Here is an 18,981-nt window from a genome sequence, read left to right on the forward strand (position 1 = left end):
TTTGAAATTTTATAATAATTTTAGAATTTTATAAATAATTCTAAAAAATTAATACATAACATTAATACAACAACAACCAAAGTTTATATATATATATAATATTTATATATATATTTTTAATTTTTTTAACAATTAATTTTTTAGAATTATTTATAAAATTCTAAAATTATTATAAAATTTCAAAATTATTTTAAATATTTTTACAAAATTTTAATCTATTTTAATTTATAAAAATAATTTAAACTTTGTTTTTAAAATTATTTTAAATTATCTATTTTTTACTTTAATTTTTTTTTAAATTTTAATAAAAATAATAACAATATAAAGTTATATATTATAATTATATCAATTAATTAACCGTTTCTTTAATTAATTATTAATTTATATAATATATAATTATAATTTATATAATAATTAATTAGAAATTAGAAATTATATAAAAATATAATGATTTTATTTTAAGTTTTAATAAACCCTAATTTTTTCTAACTTCGCGATTCCACCATAGCGATTTTTTTTCACTCGTCGCCACAACTGCCGCCTCGTCGCCTCCCCGCCACCTCGCCGCCTCCCCGCCTCGTCGCTGCCTTGCCAAGCTTTCACCGATGATTCGAGGTAGGTCTTCATCCCCCAAATTTATTCCTTTTTCTTCTTTCTTCTTCCTTCCTTCCTTTTGTTGCGCGCGCATGACACATGCAAAATTGTTGTGCATGCGGTGCGGGTGTCAGTCCCGCGTCGGGATGATAAAAATCGCCCGTTTCGGGCGGCACGGCTCGAGATTTCATTCACTGATTCTCCCTAATACAACAAACAACACATACTACCATAGCATTGTGTCCAACATCCAAAAATTTGATCCTGGTATTCAACCTCCAACTGCATATGAAATTGCCGGTCCATATTTAGATGAACAAGTGAAGGAGATAAAGACTTGGATCCTCTCATGCAAGAAGCAATGGAACTTATATGGGGTTACGTTAATGTGTGATGGCTGAATAGGACCTACACGGACGAGCATTATCAACTTTCTACTATACTGCAATAGAAAGGTGATATTTCATAAATCTATTAATGCAACTACATACTATCATGATGCACCCTACATATATCGTTTAATGGATAGTGTAGTTCAAGAGATAGGTGCAAAACATATAGTGCAAATGATTACAAATAATAGTGCCAACTTTAAGAGGGATGGAGAGTTATTGGAGTAAAAGTATCAAACATTATTTTGGACATCATGCGCAGCACGCTATATCGATTTGATGATGGAAGATATCGGTAAGCTCGATATAGTGAAGAAGGTAGTGAAAAAAGGTCAATTTTTAACAAAATTTCTCTATAATCATCATTGGGTTCATGGATTAATGAGCAAATTTATTAATGAGGAGATTCTACAACTAGGAGCGACTATATTTGTCACTCACTTTCTCCTGTTAAAATCATTGAATCAGCAAAAAGTCGGATTGAAGGTCATGTTCTTTTGAGGATTGGGAAACCTCTCAATATTCTAACATGACCAAAGGTAGAGGTGCAAAAAATTATTATATCTGTCAGATTTTAGGACTATATCGCATATATGCTTATAGCAATAGAACCATTGTACGTTGTTCTACTTAAAGTCGATATGGACAAGAAGCCACAAATGGGCAACGTTTATCGCCTAATTCACGAAGCAAAAGAGGAAATTAAAAGGTGTCTATAATCACCAACCGAGTATCAACATTACATTGATATAATCACTACAAGATGGGACGATCAAATGGGAAAATATATTCATTTGGTCGGTACGTATTTTTTAATGATAATTTTTTTTACTATTGTTATTAATAATTATATATGTTTAATTATTGTAGTTATTATCTCAATCCGGCATATCAATACCATAATAATCTTAGCACAAATGATGATTTATTAGTGGCCTTAAGACATGTAATATCAAGACTACATACAAATAGAGAATCAATTGCTGAGACTATTAATGAAAGTTGCTTATTTCGAGAGGCATATGGTTCTTTTAGCGACTCTATTGCATTGTCATGCAGATATAAAATCGATGCAAGTAAATATAGTAAAAATTATTACTAATTATTATCAACAAATATAAATACTATTTTAATTTTGTTCTTATTTATCTTACAGCTGAGTGGTGGTTACAATATAGAGGATCAACTCCAAATTTGAAAAAGATCACAGTACGAATTCTCTCACAAACAATATCTTCTAGTGGTTGTGAAAGAAATTGGTCAACTTTCTCCCTCGTTCATACAAAAGTACGAAATCGTCTTTCTTATCGTCGCTTGGAGAAGATGGTTTACATTCATTATAATATGAGTCTTCAACTAAGAGCAATACCAAAAGAGAATGAAGAACAAGAGTCGGGTGATATAGACCCATTTGATATTGAATTTGTCCAAACTGAGAATGATCACGTATGACTCCACTATCGCGTCCAATCATATCACAATGCAAACATTGCCAATGAAATCAATTTTCTAATCAACGTGCGTGTCTCTAAGCTGGATCATAAGATTGTTGTTTTTGGTGTTATTATCTATGCAATATCAAAAATTAAGAATAATACAGAATACATATTTCCAAGTAATGGTCATCATTTTATAACGTCAAAAATGTATTTACCATCGGAATTTTATATATAATAATTATATAAATTAAATATTTATTCATCTAATTAATTTTTAATTTAAATAATATATATTTTAAATAGTAAAAAAATCAGAATAATAAAAAAATATATAAAAAATATAAATATAATTTATTAAAAAATTATAATTTTTAAGATTTTTAAATGAAATTTAAAATAATATAAAAATATGAAAATATAAATCTGAATTTTATAATATTTTAATAATTTTTTTAAAAAAATTACTCGGGTTTTAGGGCTTCCGATGAGCCATGTTGCGGAGGCTTCTAGCGGCGCCGGACGACGTCAGGGAGGCTTCCGTCGAGGACGGAAGGTGTCAGGAAAGCTTTCGGGGGGCCCAGAAGGTGTTTGGGAGGCTTCCAACGCCGAGGGAGGTGCCCTGCGACTCTTCCAGCGCCGCCGTAGGCGCCTCGCCTCACGACGCTGGAGCTTCCGGCGATGCTGAAGGCAACGTAGGAGGCTTCCGGCGGTACCGAAGGCAACACAGGAGGCTTTCGGTAGCACCGGAAGCCTCCCACGACACCTCCAATGTCACCTGCGAGTTCATGTGCCCGTGTGTGAGGCATGGTTGGAGGCGTCCCGACCGTTTGTGAACAAGGAAAATAATACCTATTCAGAGCTACTCACCGCTGCCTCGCTGCTACTTGCCGCTGTTTGCCACTGTTCGCCTTGCCTCGTAGTCACTCGTTGCTGTTCGCCTAGCCTTGTAGTCGCTCGCCACTGTTTGCCTCGCCTCGTAGTCGCTCGCCGTTGTTCTCCTCACCGTTGCTCGTCGCTGTTCGCCTCGTCGTCGCTCACCGTCGCTCGCCGCTGATCCATCGGTGCTTGCCTCCCCTTCTCTTCTTTATACAAACAATCACGATGAAAGGATTCGATTCGATAGGAATCAAATCCGATTCCTCTGTCGCGCATGCCGTCGCGGAAGCACGCGCATGATGGCGAAATCTTCATGCAATAGGTGCCGATTTCGGTTGCCAACGGAATGGTAAACACCGTGTGTGTTGGGCGACACGGCAGGGTATTTCACTCCCTGATCCATACCACTTGAACAGATGCAAGACTATACTCATTTGATAGTCATTGATGATATAATGCTTTTCAACAAACTTTAAAGTCTTGAGCCATGCCCACAAATGCAAACATATCATGCTAGTGAAAAATTGAAGGTGGAGAGAGTAAGAAAATGAAGGAAAAAAAAAGACTACTACATAGATAGGGGATTACACGCCAAAGTTTTGGTCCATTGGTGAAATGGTAGTCACCATGTCGATTGATACTTGACACATTTTAGAATGCATCGAAGTATACCAAGACAAGTTTAGATGATTTTTTTTTTCTTGAATGTCGTTTAACTTAGTTTATGTACTTTTAAAAATAGACAATTAGATAGTATTATTTCATATTGATACTTGACATGTGTCATAGCTTACATTTAATTCTCTTTCACTTACATGTACTATATCAATTAGTCTAATTTTATTAATTTTTACTTCAATGTGTATCAAAATGAATTCATATAAGCTTTATTTCTATAATGCTAATCCATTTAACTTGGTAATTTATAAAAGTTATAGGAATTATATAATTCATTAGAATATTTGAGAAAGAGCTAAAAGAAATAACAAATGCTATTTGAATTCATCTTAATCATGCCAAGTGTTAGGCATGACATGATACAGGAGACACACGAGAGATTACTTATGCTGGTTAATATCAAGAGTTGGTAATTTACTAAAACAAAACACTTAGATTGTGCCACTTGGTATGAGATTTCAAATCATGCTATGGAGTGAAGACGGCAATTTGTTTGCCGAAGAATATTATATATTTTCTTTTTCAAAACTGATGATATGCACAAATATAAAGTTTGCAAAGGTGAAGAAAAGCAATTTATTTGGTTTTCAAAGAAGGAAATTAGGATATATGTATTTTTTTCTGATAAAGTAAATAAAAAAATGAACCAATAAAAGTCTCATATTTACTTGTGAATTGCAAAAATGTCGAATTATTAAGTTCTTACATCTACCTAAAAGAATATAAGAAAAGAGAAAATATTGGTAGGAGCACTTACATAGTGTGTAATCTTGATATCAAAATGATAATAATTAATCATCAAATATAGATTAGTTGATAGAAGTAAGATTAAGGCTCTAACATCTACTTTAAAATTTAAGAAAAGAGAAATCTGCAGGGTAAATAATTTAGCAAACAATTATAAATATAATGTCACAGTAAATAGTTTATATTTTGCATTTGTTTGTTCAAAATTGTAAATATAGGGAGAAATTAGATGTCTATTGATACTTGCGCTTGTCATAGCCACAAGACAGTGATAATGGCTGGATGGATGCTCCTGTGTTGGTCTATTGGTTGTTCTATTCATTTATATTTCCATAAAGAAGCACACATGTTGATGTATATAAGTATCTTATATTTGACATTTGTATTTTCTTTTTAGATTTAGGATTACGACAATCAAGGCTGGAAGGAGATGAGTATTTGGCTATTGTTGACGAATTTATGGAAGCAGCATTTGCACGCTGGCCGAAGGCAGTAATTCAGGTTTACATTGTCAAATGGTATTTATAATTAATGAATGGTTATATGATTATTTTGTTGCATGATGTGTTTATCTTGTTTCAGTTTGAAGATTTCCAAATGAAGTGGGCTTTTGAAACTCTTCAGCGATATCGTGAAAATTTTTGCATGTTCAATGATGATATACAGGTCTATTTGTATGGCTTCTAGCTTGTATTTTGCTTCCCCTGAGGACATCTCTTGTGTTTCATGAAATGTTGATTTTGTTTACACATTAATGGTCCATTTATTTGGATGGGATATATGAGAGTGAGGAAATAAAATAACACTAAAGATGCACATAAATGATTGAGTTCCATATGTGATTTTGTGATCATTTCTCTCTGCCTTCTTGATTTCCCATCCAACTAAACAGACCCTAAAGGGGGTGTTCTAGAAGGCTTCTTTGTGATAAATGCTCTTTCTTCATCAGGGAACTGCTGGTGTTGCACTAGCTGGATTGCTTGGTTCTGTGAGAGCACAAGGGAGATCTCTAAATGATTTCATGAAGCAGAAGATTGTTGTGGTAGGAGCTGGAAGGTATGCTAAATCTATGATTGTTGCCCTTGTTACATATGAAATAAAATCCACCAAAATTCATGAACACCATTCCTAATCATTCCAATTAGTATGATAAGCTTGTTGAGATGCAACGTATTTCGTGCTCAAAAAAAATTTGTGAATATCCTGTTGTATCAATGCTAATCGTCTATGCAAAATGGCCTGGCTAATGAAAGAGGAATTTTTATTTTTTATTTTCAAGAAGTGCAATAACCGATTTGCTTGTATTCTATATTTGATGCATCAGGGGATGTAGGTAGATCCACATCCACGTTATTCTGTTATAAACATCTGTATGCTAAATTTCTTCTATGGATTCAGGCGAACCATAGTTGATTCTGATTTCTACCTGTAACTTTGTCCAGTTTGGAACTTAATCAGCTAAATGGAATGCTTCTACTTGTTGCTAGTTGTAATTAATGTAGGCTAAATGCCCTAATCATGCCCAAAAGCTGAAGAATTCCCAAACAAGCACCCAAAGTTTGAAATGACCTACTGAACCACATAATCAATCATTTTGATGAATCCAAAATGTGTGTGTGAAAACATCTACACAATGGTATCAGGGAAAGATCACCTAGGGGCTCTTCTATGTCATTTTCAAACAAGTGAGCCTTGTTGGGGTATTTTTTAACATGGATCCTATTAAGGGAATTCCCCAATTATGTTTCTAAACCATTTTTTTTTTTTCTGATTGCTAATGTTTCTTGTGATATTCAGTGCAGGAATAGGTGTGCTCAACATGGCTAAAAAGGCTATTTCTAGAATGTGTGGAAGCAATGAATCTTTTGAGGGAAATCAATTCTGGCTGATTGACAAAGATGTCTGGTTCTCTTCTATTTGCCTCGGAACATCCAACTTGCTTGAAATTTAAAATATATTCAATTGAGTTATTTTTAGATTTTTTTTTTTTTGGGAGCAATAGAAGTGTGGCAATTCGAATTCCAGGTTCCAAAAGGTTATGGATTCAACAAATATCACCAAACTATGGGATATAAGAAATCTCACATCCATTGATACAAGATTACTATCATATAGTTAGCAAATTAGTTAAACAAACCCAACATGATAATTCAATGAGTTCAGCAGAAATTGGCTGGGAGCAATGGATTTCATTCTGGGTTCCCAAACACGAGATGCAGTTTACATGATTTAATATTGGTTTCTATTAGAAATGCCATTCTTTTTGAAATTGGTTCCTAAGTCTGTTTAGAATTTTGTTAATGAGGTTTCACTTAGGAATTAAATCCTGAGCCTATGCAAATTTTTTTCTTTGTTTGGACTGATTGGATGTCATGCTAAATCTTATGTGACTCAAAATATGGGTTTGCTCAAGTTTCTTCTACCAATTTGAACCTGCTCAGTCTCTCTCATGTCAATTCTACAATAGTTGGTTCACCTGCATCAACTATTATTTATGAATTTTAGGTATATTTGCCTCAATTCTGAATGAAAAGGAGAAAATATAATCCATCTTGTTAGTTGGAGCAACTCTTACTACTAATAAAATGAATTTTGTGCACTATGAGTACAGCTTTTATGTTGAGATTGTCTAAAGCTTAGTGTACATCTGCAGAATCACAACTCAAATACTCTCATGATATCCGGTACTAGACTACTGGAAGGTCATGTCACATGTATTTTTGCTTTGGAGAATCATGATTTACCTGTACAAATGATACTAGTATGGTTTGATGCAATTTCGTTATGCCAAGTCTCTATTAGTAAAGTAGGTTTACATTTTGACTTTGTAAGCATTTTTGGTGCAACTGGAGTGATGCATGAATTGTTAGAATGGTACATTTTGTTGGCATAAGTCAAGAATTTTTTCCATTCTAGTATGCGAGATCTTAGTTATGGCATGCAAACCACTTTATCTAGAAGGTGTTTTGCCAGTTGCCATTAAGAAGTGGATACATTCTTGCCATCATAGCTCAATTGGAAACAGATGCAAAAGGTGAGCTACATCTCTCAAAATCCCTTTGGTGGTAGAACAAAAATCCCCTTCCTGTGTATTGTTTGGAAAATGGATAGTTACACAGAGGTAGAGGGATTTCAGTGGTCCACTCCAGCAAAAAGGGCAGCCCGGTGCACGAAGCTCCCGCTATGCGGGGTTCGGGGAAGGATCCATTGTACACAACCTTACCCTACTTTTTGCAAGAGGCTGTTTCCAGGATTCGAACCCGTGACCCTTTGGTCACAAAGCAATAACTTTACCATCGCGCCAAGGCTCCCTCCCCTTCTGGTCCACTCTAGTAGAAAGTCACAATTAGAAGTAAATGAACTTGTGCCTTGCAGCTAAAATAGTCATTGCATGAAGCAATATAGGGTTCTGTATCTGGCAATAAAGCTTGATACAAACAGATTCAACTAGAATTCACTGGGTTGAGTTGGTATTAGTCATGATTTTCTTTGCTTACTTTCTGCAATCATTTGTTCAGGATGATTTTGGCTTCTCATGAATCTCATCCACTTTTTTCTTTGTCTCTTCTCACAAGATCATTATTATTTCTCAAAATTCTCTACCGCTTAGCTGCCTATATGTACAATGGCTGTCGTACATAAATTTTTATCATAGATCTGAATCAAATTGCTTTAGGTATCTGTGCATATTATAACTATTTTTGCACAATCTTTTTACAATATTTTCCATTGGGTAAGCCTTTCCTCCCTTATTTGTTTGGCTCTTTCTCCCACCAGGATTATTATATTTTACTCCACAAATGTGATGCAAAGAAACCACAAATTAGTATTATATTAATTATCCTTTACATATTCATCAACCAAGGTTCTAACAATTTATTGGCCAATTTTGATTTTTCTTATATTTAATGGTCTTCCCTAAATTATTATGTGCAGGGTCTTATTACAAAGGAGAGGAAAGACATTGACCCTGCAGGTGCTCCATTTGCTTGTGGCTATGGTTCAGAGGAAGTCAAAGGACTTAAAGAGGGTGCTAGTCTGCTAGAAGTAGTAAGTATTTATTGGAACTCCTCTTTGTAAGCTGGATTATCAGATTAGATGCATGATGCTTCATAATTTCTTTGAGCAGTAATGTAATTCCCTCAAGTTTTTTTTCCCATCAATGTGTAACTTATTGGTTTTTCTGGTGGTTAACTACTAAATGTATCCAGTACTCTTAGGTGTTAACAGATATATTCTTGCCTTCTAATTCTAACAAGATTTTCATTTCCTATTCAATTTTATAACAAATTTACCATCTATTAACTCTTCCATCTGCTTTCTCTTAAATGAATAGCGTCCAATATTATGAAGTGAATCCTAATAATTTGGTGATAGAAAAATTTAAAATAAAATGTGATTAGAATTAGATTTCTTGAAAAACTGGAAGATTAATACTTGTTTTAGTAATTAACTTTTTCTTACATACAATAGCCACTCAGTGGCAACAATTGCCATGTGTATCATAGGTAAAAAAAGTGAAGCCCCATGTGCTTCTAGGATTGTCAGGAGTTGGCGGTATCTTCAATAAGGAGGTATGTTGAACTTTTCCTACAAATGCACTCAATGATTTTATACAATATAATTATATTTCTATTGTTGCATGGCGATGATTATCATCAAGTTTATGAGTTTTTTGTTATTGAATGAACTAAATTTTTCATGTCCTTAGGTTCCTTTGTACCATATTATCACAAAGATTTGTCTTTAGTGACATCTATCTGATCCATACCTTTCTATAGGTGCTTAGGGCCATGAAGCACTCTGATTCCTGTCGCCCTGCAATATTTGCTATGTCAAATCCCACAAAGAATGGTATTTTCACCGTACTTTACATTTGACAGATAGTTCTTGGTATATGTTCAAAAGCATGTCATTTTTTTTGTAGCTGAGTGCACTCCTAAGGATGCATTCAAATATGCTGGCGAAAACATAATTTTTGCTAGTGGAAGCCCTTTTGAAAATGTAGATTTAGGTAAAAACTCTCTTCTCATCAAAATTATGTATTTTACTTTGTGAAGTGTTGGTTCTTGATGTTTTCATCTCCTATTTTCAGGAAATGGGAAAGTAGGTTATGTCAACCAAGCAAACAACATGTATCTGTTCCCTGGGTATGAGTTTCTTTCATGTAGCTCATATTTCATTAGTGTTAAAAATTGGGAAATATTTAGGACTCTTCCCTTAGGTAGGCCCCTCTACTTTGGAATTATTATATATTTGCACACTTGAAGTTGGTATGTGTATAATTGTCTCATTCTATATTTACAATTTTGTCTCAACACTCCCCTTAAATTGATTCAAAAAATATTGTAAAAGTGAACTTATTATGAATATACCTAATTCTAATTCTGGACCACTTGAAGTTGGCAAACAAATTAGTGACCATTAAAATTAATAAAAGAGACGAGCCTCCTTGGACTGAAAGATAGGATTGGAAGCAGTTTGCATAACAACTTGATTATCATAAGACCATTGAGATATACTTCACCTTTACACTTGGTCTAATCACAACTATTTTCTTTTTTTCTCTTATAAGATATCAAGTTGCCTGCAACAAGAAAATGATATACTTTATCATAATCTATGAGAGAGCCTACCTAATCATACCCCATAATTTATAGATGACCACGATCATAGTGTATGAGAAACTATTCTAGAGCATTCTTGACATATGATAGAATTGTTAAGGCTACTTTCTAATAATAGTCATGACATGGAGTGTCAAGAAATTAACTAATTACACTTAACTATAAAAATAAAATATTTGACTTGTTGATTGGAAGACAATTTAACTCCTCGATTAGTCTCTTATACTTCCTTGGGTCAAATAATAATTCCCTTTGTCCTAGAATTGGCTTGATATTAGGATCTAGTGAGGTATCAATTGACTTTGGTCTTGATGTACTTGCCTTTTTGAACATATCAAGCACATATTACCATTGAGAGATATTGATCTCTCCCTAACCTAGCAATCTTTATGCTAACAAAATCCTTCAAGGTGTCAATGCCTTTATTTGAAAGTAATAACAAAATTATGCATTTAGTCGTGGTCTATACAATAATCACTCGTAACAACATTTACATAAATGATAAGAATATGATTTCCACAATGAATAGTATAGTAATAGTGATCTGACATACTTTTGATCGAGGTTTGAAATTTCAAACTATGTTAAGAGTCTTGATATCGTACATGCATGTCGATACGATGTTAATGACAAATTGGAGGTGAGAGGAAGGAGATGAAGAGTAAGAAGAAGAGAAAGAATAAGAGAAGACAACTTATACCTAAGATCAAATTTTAAAATAACATTCCATGTTACACTTTTTGTCGATCTCGAATGGTACAAATTTTGATACTGTATTGTGCAGACAAAAGCAACAAAAAAAATTACTCCAATTCATCTTAGTACGTGTTTAAGGCTTTTAGCATGCCAAGCATAGACGTCATTAGAGAAATTACTAGTGTTGATTGATATTGAGTTTTAGGAGAATGATATGTTTCAACATGTTGTTTGATATGGTATGATATTTCAAATCATGCCCTTGGAGATTACTTTAACACATACATACGAGATAGATCTCCCTTGAGCAAAAAGCCTTGGGCATTGCTCCATGTGTACTTATTTTAGATCACTATAATAAAATCAGTTTTTATGTTTACTTAATAATCACCAAGCTAACTGCCAATGTAACAACTAAGATAGCTATCAATATAAGAAAAAAACACATTGAAATAATTTTAGCCAAAGGAGAACATATTAGGCTAACTTAGCCACTAGTCTGAGCTTATACTAATAGACAATGTCTTTAAGGGATTTGCAAACGAATAATATCCACTCGTAATCAAATATGAATTTTTTAGGAGGAAGCGAAACTAGTTTTTAAATGTCGCTAGAATGTAACATTGTTATCTTATCAACCATACCCTATGGTTTTCCTCGATAAAATAGAAGCATTGAAATGATTTTAAAATTATATGAACCCAAAGAAGAAATGAAAACATATATCCAAGGTTCAAAATTTTAAGTTGTATCGAAGTTTCGATCTTTGGCTAAAATGATACTGCTTTAGTATTGTGTCAGTGTTTCGACGCATGGTGCCAATAATAGATTGGAGTCGAAGAACGAGATGAAGTATAGAAAGAAGACATTATGCTGAGCATAGTTTTAAATTTTGTACAATGTTAGGTGAAACTGTCGAAACAAATCATTCTGGTAAATTACTGAAATTCGATACCACTCAACATCGACAATGTCTTCTGTTGCTTCATCTCCTTCCTCTTTTAATTTCCAATGTATCATCAATACCAAGCATCAAAGTGTTGGCATGATACTGGAACAGCATATTTCCAATCAAAGTTCGAAACTATAGCACCGCTCGATATTTTGAACTTTAGTGTCGGTGCCGAGTGGTATCGAGTTGCGGTGATCTATCGGAATGATACATTTCGACTGTTTTGCTTGTCACGGTACTAGATTTCAAATCATGCATATATCAATAAAGGGAATGGGTAGTAGCACACTGGTGGGGTACCTTTAATGGGAAAGTCTAAATTAAAGGTCCAATTTAGGATTGATGAAAGTGCCTAAACAATTGAGCCTCAAGCAACAACAGCAAGAATAGGCTAAACCAAGGTTTTCAACTATAAACCATTAGTGTTGTTGGCACTAGTACAGGTATTTGCATCATTTTACAGGAAGAAAATAGAGTAGGAATAAGAAGAGCCTCTACCTTTGTAACAGACTCAAAAGTAGGTAGTGTGGTGGAAAAGAATGGAGTAGACTTAAACAATGTTACATCTAAAAAATGATGTATGTTGCAACTCAATAGAGTAATATTAGTATGCTTTTGTAGGCGAAGATAACTAAGAAAGGCACATTTGATAAATCTAAAAGATCATTTTCTTCATTTGAAGTCATGAGATGAAAAAACATTTCAAATACACAAGAGAGAAGTGAGAGAATCATGAAGAAAACATATTGTGAAGGGAATTTGAAGATGAAGAATTGTAGGCGAATATAACATACGTGAGAATGATATTGTTTTAAATTTCAAAGGAACTTCTAGACTAATATTGTATAAGCTATGCCAACTAGATCTCTATTTTTCTCTCATCAACACTATTCTATTAAGGTTTACAAGAACATGGACATAAGTAAAGAATATGGCAAAGGAGAAAGGTTGAAAGGAATGAGAAAATATGCCTTAGCATTATTACTTCTCGAGGCTTTAGTGAATACCTGAAATTGTATTCATATCTCATCATAGGAAGAAGAGTAAATGGTTACGAATATTCTGAATTTTTTTTAAAAGCTATGTCATTCTATAATAGTTAGTTATGAGAGGAATAAAAAATTTAGAATAGTTTTTGAGAAGCACAAACTTAGAACTTGACTTTTAACAAGAAAAGTGTCATCCTAGAGTAGTCATCTATGTAACTAACAAAATTCTTAAACCAAATATTGATGAAACACAACTTGAATCCCAAATATCACAATCTATTTAGGATAAAGGTGCAGAAACACATTATGGATACTTAGAGAAAATGAGGGTTGTGCATACTTTCTTAATTCATAGGATTCATTCAAAATTTTGAACATTGAACTATTATGACTATTTTGTATGTTGAGTCTAGGATGTCCTTGCAACTGTGTAATTGAGGCTGCCATGACTTCGTGGTTTTTTTTAATTATTATTTTTAATTATTTTTTTACTATTTTTTAATTTTAGATAGAAATTTTTATTTTTAAAAAGGTGACTCATTTCCCCATCTTATTTTTTTCCCTTCTTTCATCCATTAATTTTTTTTCCTCATTAATTTTCTTTCCTTTATTCATTAATTTTTTCCGCTTTAGCTGTTTATGAAGGTAAACAGAGAGAGAAAAAAACCTCTTTAACCTTTGAAGAATGACTAATTTTTCTCTGCCCTTCATCTCTTCACAATGTAAGAGGAAAAAAAACCTCTTTAAGGATGGCTAAGCTTTTCCATTCTTCATACGTTCATAAGCTAAAACATAGAGAAAAAAACCCTTTAAGGATATAGGAGATCAATTATTAAAAAAGATTAAAAAAATTAAATATAATACTACTATGAACTAAATTATTCTATATATAAATTTGATTTAATTTTAAATTAATCAAAATAAATTTAAATGAAATCTAGTTTAAACTTGGTGGACTCAGTTAATACTAAATTGACTTTTATTCAATAAGTATCAAATATTTGATGAGAAATTATCAAAACATAAACTCAACATTCAATATCTCAAATATAACTTAATAGTAAACATCTATAGCAATTAGATATTAAAAAAATATTTTTTAATTGATATATTTTATATTTAAAAAACTATCAAAACCGCATTGGCACTGCACCATTTAGTACCAAAACCGTATCTTTTCAGTTATAATCCGAAACTCCATCACAGCTCAAAATTTTAAATCATGGTCAGCTACCCATTTTTAATCGATTCTAATGCTGAACTGATATAATTGGACAACTGTATTAGATCCAAACATGGGTCTTCTTTTTTCTGGTCAAACCGCCCAGTCTAGTCTGAGATTTACCTCATATTGTTACTATTGATCTTTTGCATTTACACCCCTGAGTTGGCATATTTACATTCGAGGATTGAATTATATTTACAATTTTGTGCTCAACAATTAGAAACTACCAGACTGATACTGACGGGATAAAAAATTTCAGGATTGGATTAGGAGCTCTTCTTTCTGGTGCTAAACACATTTCTGATGGAATGCTTCAAGCAGCAGCTGAATGGTAAGTCACTATTCTAGAAAAAAGTATTTAATTCGTTAGGAATTTGCTAGAGTTGTGCTAAGGCATCGAGATCATTAGGTAGACTTGTTTAAAATAAGAGTGCAAAGATTTGTAAGTTGTATTCATCACAAATGATCGTTTAGAAAGCTGAAGCATTTATTACTCTATTTGTCATTTCCCATGTGGTATGTTGCTTTATTTGTTGCTCAAATAATGGATTTGGTTCATCTTTCTGTTACTAACTGGAAACCGAATTACATTTTAAAACAGCTTAGCATCATACATCACTGATGAAGATATTAAAAAAGGAGTCATCTTCCCTTCTATTTCTAGGTAAATTTCACATATTTTAAGAATAAATATGCATGTGAATATTACCTTAGAATTACTATTCTTCCTAACTTGTCATCTTTATCCAGTATCAGACATATTACAATTCAAGTTGGGGCAGCTGTTATACATGCAGCTGTCGCTGATGATCTTGCTGAAGGGCATGGCGACGTGGATATAAAACAGCTTTCTCACATGTCAAAGGTACTACAAAATTACTACTGTTTTGAGAGAAATAATCTGTCTTTTTATTCTCGAGTTAATTGATGACTACCATGTTATTTAGAAGTTATGGAAGTGCTTTTCCATGTTTTATTTCAGGAGGAAATTATGGAGTACGTTGCTCGAAATATGTGGTACCCTATTTATAGTCCTCTCGTTCACGATTGATAAGACAATGCTATATAAAAAAAAGTCCATATTGTGAACAGATGAGCTCATTATTATTCGCCTTTCATTCTTTTTCTGGCCGTGGGTAAAATTTCAGAGGAATTTGGTCACTATATGGAAAAACGTTCCAAATATAACAATTTTGACGGTGCTTCATATTCAGTACTCCCCTGTTCACAATGAACATCAATATATTAATTCATGGTTTTTGGTTGATTAGTTGGAAAAGACCGAGCTATGTACCTTTTTTTTTTCTGTTTACCTTGCTTGTTAGCTTCCACAGTTCATGCTTGATTATGGAACTTGTTCATGATTTTAATTAAGTATATTAAATTCTCTTAAGATAATTAGGAGTTAATTAAAATTATTAACTTAGATTATTTAATTAAATCTAAATTAAAAACCTTACCCCATTATCCCTTCGCACCGCCAGCCACCGTGGGCTCACGTAATGCGTCTGGATCCGCCGTGGTATGCCAACACTGGAGGTGTGTTTTTATTCATACCGGCCCGTGTGTGGAACGAGATAACGAAACAGCTTGAAATTTTATTCCATGCTCTTGAGTCTCTCCCTGGATTCGGAGTAGACAATGGCAGCTCAGATTGTGATTAGCAGACTGTGGGCATTGTGGCCGGTCATAATGTTATTATAGAAAACCTGCTCCATTTTTTCAAACATTGCCTACATAGAGGAAATATAAAAATTATTTAAGACGTTTAGTGCAGGCAAGGAGTTGAGGTTATATCGTCTCCCTTTCTTCTCACTTTCGAATTTTTCAAGGGGTAGAAATTTTAGTTTTTCTATCGACCTTCAACGTGCGCATTGTTCAATTTCAGGTTTGATGCGAGTGCGAGTTTAGTTCATTTTTAAAAATTTCTTTTCAGGTTCCATTTCTCATGTCACTGGTATCTTACTGGTTTGAATTTGTTATAATTTAACGGCAGTCTTGTTTTGGTGTTTATTTGATATACGACTTGGATGAAACTTATGGTGAAGACAAAGGCACAATTGGCTTGGTAGTGTGATCCTACTGTAGATTGATGGTGGGGAAATGTAGTTTATATTCAATCTTTATCCTTTTTATTTATTTATTTATTAGTCTTTCAATCAACATTTAGTTTGCTTTCATGTGATTAAGATTTTCATTTTATTGACAAAATTTACACAAGCTCGTGGATATTATTATTCATTAATGTGATTGATATTCTAGAAATCATGTATCTGTTTAGTAGGTGAACCCAAAGGGTCTTTTCTCTTTTGAAATTGGTTGATATCGGCTTATGCATAATTCAAGTGATATTCCACCCTTTATATCAAATGCATCTCTGATCTCTCGAGTCACATTTTCTTGGGCATCATTTAATTCAAGTGATATCGACTTTGTCTATAATATCAAGTGCATCAGTTATTCAGTCACATTTTCTTGGGCAATGATTTTCAATCGTGATCACATTTTTCTTTGGGCCCTATCGAATAACTAAACATAGGAGTATCACAATTGTTAAGATTAATATTCTAATTAGTGTTCATCTTCATGCAGAACTTAGCATGGTCACTTGTTGTTCAACTGTACGTTTAAGTTTCATATTAAATCAAAGATTCATTATTGTTGTTCTATTTTTGTTAAATGGACGATGTAATGTTCACGTAGTCAGTTGCTATATATGTAAAAGAATTCTCACATTGGATCCATAAGTGGATACGGTTTTTCATGCTAGCAAGATCAAATTTATTTTCCAATGAAATTTCTTTTATGTCTTGACTCCATTGCCATCCACAAGTACTATTCACTAAAAAAAAAATACAATGGTCTGAGACGAAATTTGGGACGAATTTATAAAAAAAATTTATTGCAAAATTTTTTAGGACGAAAACTGCGATGAAAAAATTTTCGTCCCAAACCTCTTGTTGCCAACTTTTGGAGCGAATATTTTGTTATAAATTTGGCAAGGAATTTGGGGACAATTGGTGATGAATAATATTTTCATCCCCAAATTCATTGCCAAATTTGCAACAAAAACCTTATTTGCCACAATATCCTATGCAATTTTGGAACGAAAATTTACTTTGTTGCAAACTTAGCAATGAATTTGGGGACAAAATTGGTGACGAATTTATTTTTGTTGCCAATTTTACCCCTAATTTGGCGACAAAATTTGGCAACGAACTAGATTTTTGTTGCCAAATTCATCGCCAATTTTCACCAAACCTTTGCAACGAATATTATTATTGTTGCAAAATTTGCGACGAATTTGACAACGAAAATACTAAATTTATTTGCAACAAATAATCCTTCGTCCCATATTTCGTCCCATATTCTGGGACGAATCTGTGGATTTGTCCCAAACTCTGGGACGAAATTTGGAACGAAAATGATTTTGTTGCAAATTTATCGATGCACAGTAACTACGATAAATTTGTGACAAATTAATTTCGTTACCAAATTTGTCCCTAAATAAAAAAAAATTTTCCAGCACTTATTTATTTCTGCATTTCAATCCATACATACATATATACAACAAATTCAAATAACACATTATATACATTCAACACATCCTAATTAATATTATCACATCCTATTTCACATACATCTATTAATAATTGAAATTAAATCATAATACAACAAATTCAAAGGTCTCAACAAGTTATACAAGATCTTTCTTCTTCAAGCTACTCCAAAATATTATACAAGTTCCACACTCCAAAAGTTATACAAGTCTAACAATCCAAGAAGTTAAACAAGGATTTAAAATAAAAAAAAGAACTAAGATACAACTCATCTTTGTCCGCAAAAGCTTTCTTCCCCATCAAATATTATTTTCCTGCATAAAAACAAACAAATAAAGTAAATCATTTGTAACCAGAAAGATAATTACTTAAATTCTAACAGTCTCATGTAAGCAGATCATTCTAACAGACAATAATGGTAACGACTCACTCTACAGAGTAGTAATTTAAGATGCTAAAGTGAAAACCTATGATGATAAATAAACTAGAACCAAGGGAAACAAAGAGAAACGAGAAAAAAAAAATATAAAGACATAATCTACTTAACATTCATAAGTTTATCAATATCATGTACTCCCTTTTAAATTGGAAGAAGAAAGTATGGTAATATTTATAACAACCCATAATTAGACAATAAGATAACTTTGCAATGAGAAAATAAAAAGTCCTATACAATTAATAGCAAAATGACTCATAATCATTTAATCAAAAAAATATTGAGAGCATTAATCAAGATTTTATAGCAACGGTAAATTAAATGGTAAGAAACACCTTGAAGCTAGTATGAACCATCCATTTCATAGTAATGGTAACTTAAATTATAAGAAGTACCTTGAAGCTAACTACAAGTATCCTAAATATGATATAACATATTTTACCAGATCAAATTGTTATGATACAACCTATTTCACCATATCAAACAATAGCTACAAATATCCTAATTTTATATGACATGGAGAGCATGAGATATATATTAGAGCAATCCCGATGGTCTGTGCGACCATGTGTTTTGGTGTTTGGGCAAAGAGTTTAAGTTAGGTTCACCCTTGTTATTTGATATGTGTATATGAGTGTACAGGTTTGCAGGATACACATATAACTCAGTTTGATGGCTTTGGATCCGGTGAAGGATGGAGCATTCGAGGGACCGTGGATAAGGTAGAAAGGACAAGGGCCGAGGGAAGCAACTTCGAGGCATACACGAAG

General features: G+C 33.1%; 1 protein-coding gene across 1 annotated transcript in view; it reads left to right on the top strand.

Annotated features, from left to right (window-relative positions):
- LOC122050446 (NAD-dependent malic enzyme 59 kDa isoform, mitochondrial-like) overlaps nucleotides 1-15,412 on the top strand; it is a 47,266-nt gene extending 31,854 nt beyond the window's left edge. Inside the window, exons 6-18 of the mRNA XM_042611348.1 lie at nucleotides 5,124-5,227; nucleotides 5,309-5,392; nucleotides 5,676-5,782; nucleotides 6,524-6,626; nucleotides 8,663-8,776; nucleotides 9,235-9,300; nucleotides 9,508-9,580; nucleotides 9,654-9,740; nucleotides 9,822-9,876; nucleotides 14,475-14,546; nucleotides 14,817-14,879; nucleotides 14,966-15,080; nucleotides 15,198-15,412. Coding sequence (XP_042467282.1) covers nucleotides 5,124-5,227; nucleotides 5,309-5,392; nucleotides 5,676-5,782; nucleotides 6,524-6,626; nucleotides 8,663-8,776; nucleotides 9,235-9,300; nucleotides 9,508-9,580; nucleotides 9,654-9,740; nucleotides 9,822-9,876; nucleotides 14,475-14,546; nucleotides 14,817-14,879; nucleotides 14,966-15,080; nucleotides 15,198-15,266 — 1,112 coding nt within the window. The 3' untranslated portion in view covers nucleotides 15,267-15,412. The remainder of the gene's footprint in view (nucleotides 1-5,123; nucleotides 5,228-5,308; nucleotides 5,393-5,675; nucleotides 5,783-6,523; nucleotides 6,627-8,662; nucleotides 8,777-9,234; nucleotides 9,301-9,507; nucleotides 9,581-9,653; nucleotides 9,741-9,821; nucleotides 9,877-14,474; nucleotides 14,547-14,816; nucleotides 14,880-14,965; nucleotides 15,081-15,197) is intronic.
- The last annotated feature ends 3,569 nt before the right edge of the window (nucleotides 15,413-18,981 follow it).

The sequence above is a fragment of the Zingiber officinale genome, chromosome 3A (assembly GCF_018446385.1).
Source record: "Zingiber officinale cultivar Zhangliang chromosome 3A, Zo_v1.1, whole genome shotgun sequence".
Taxonomy (NCBI): Eukaryota; Viridiplantae; Streptophyta; class Magnoliopsida; order Zingiberales; family Zingiberaceae; genus Zingiber; species Zingiber officinale.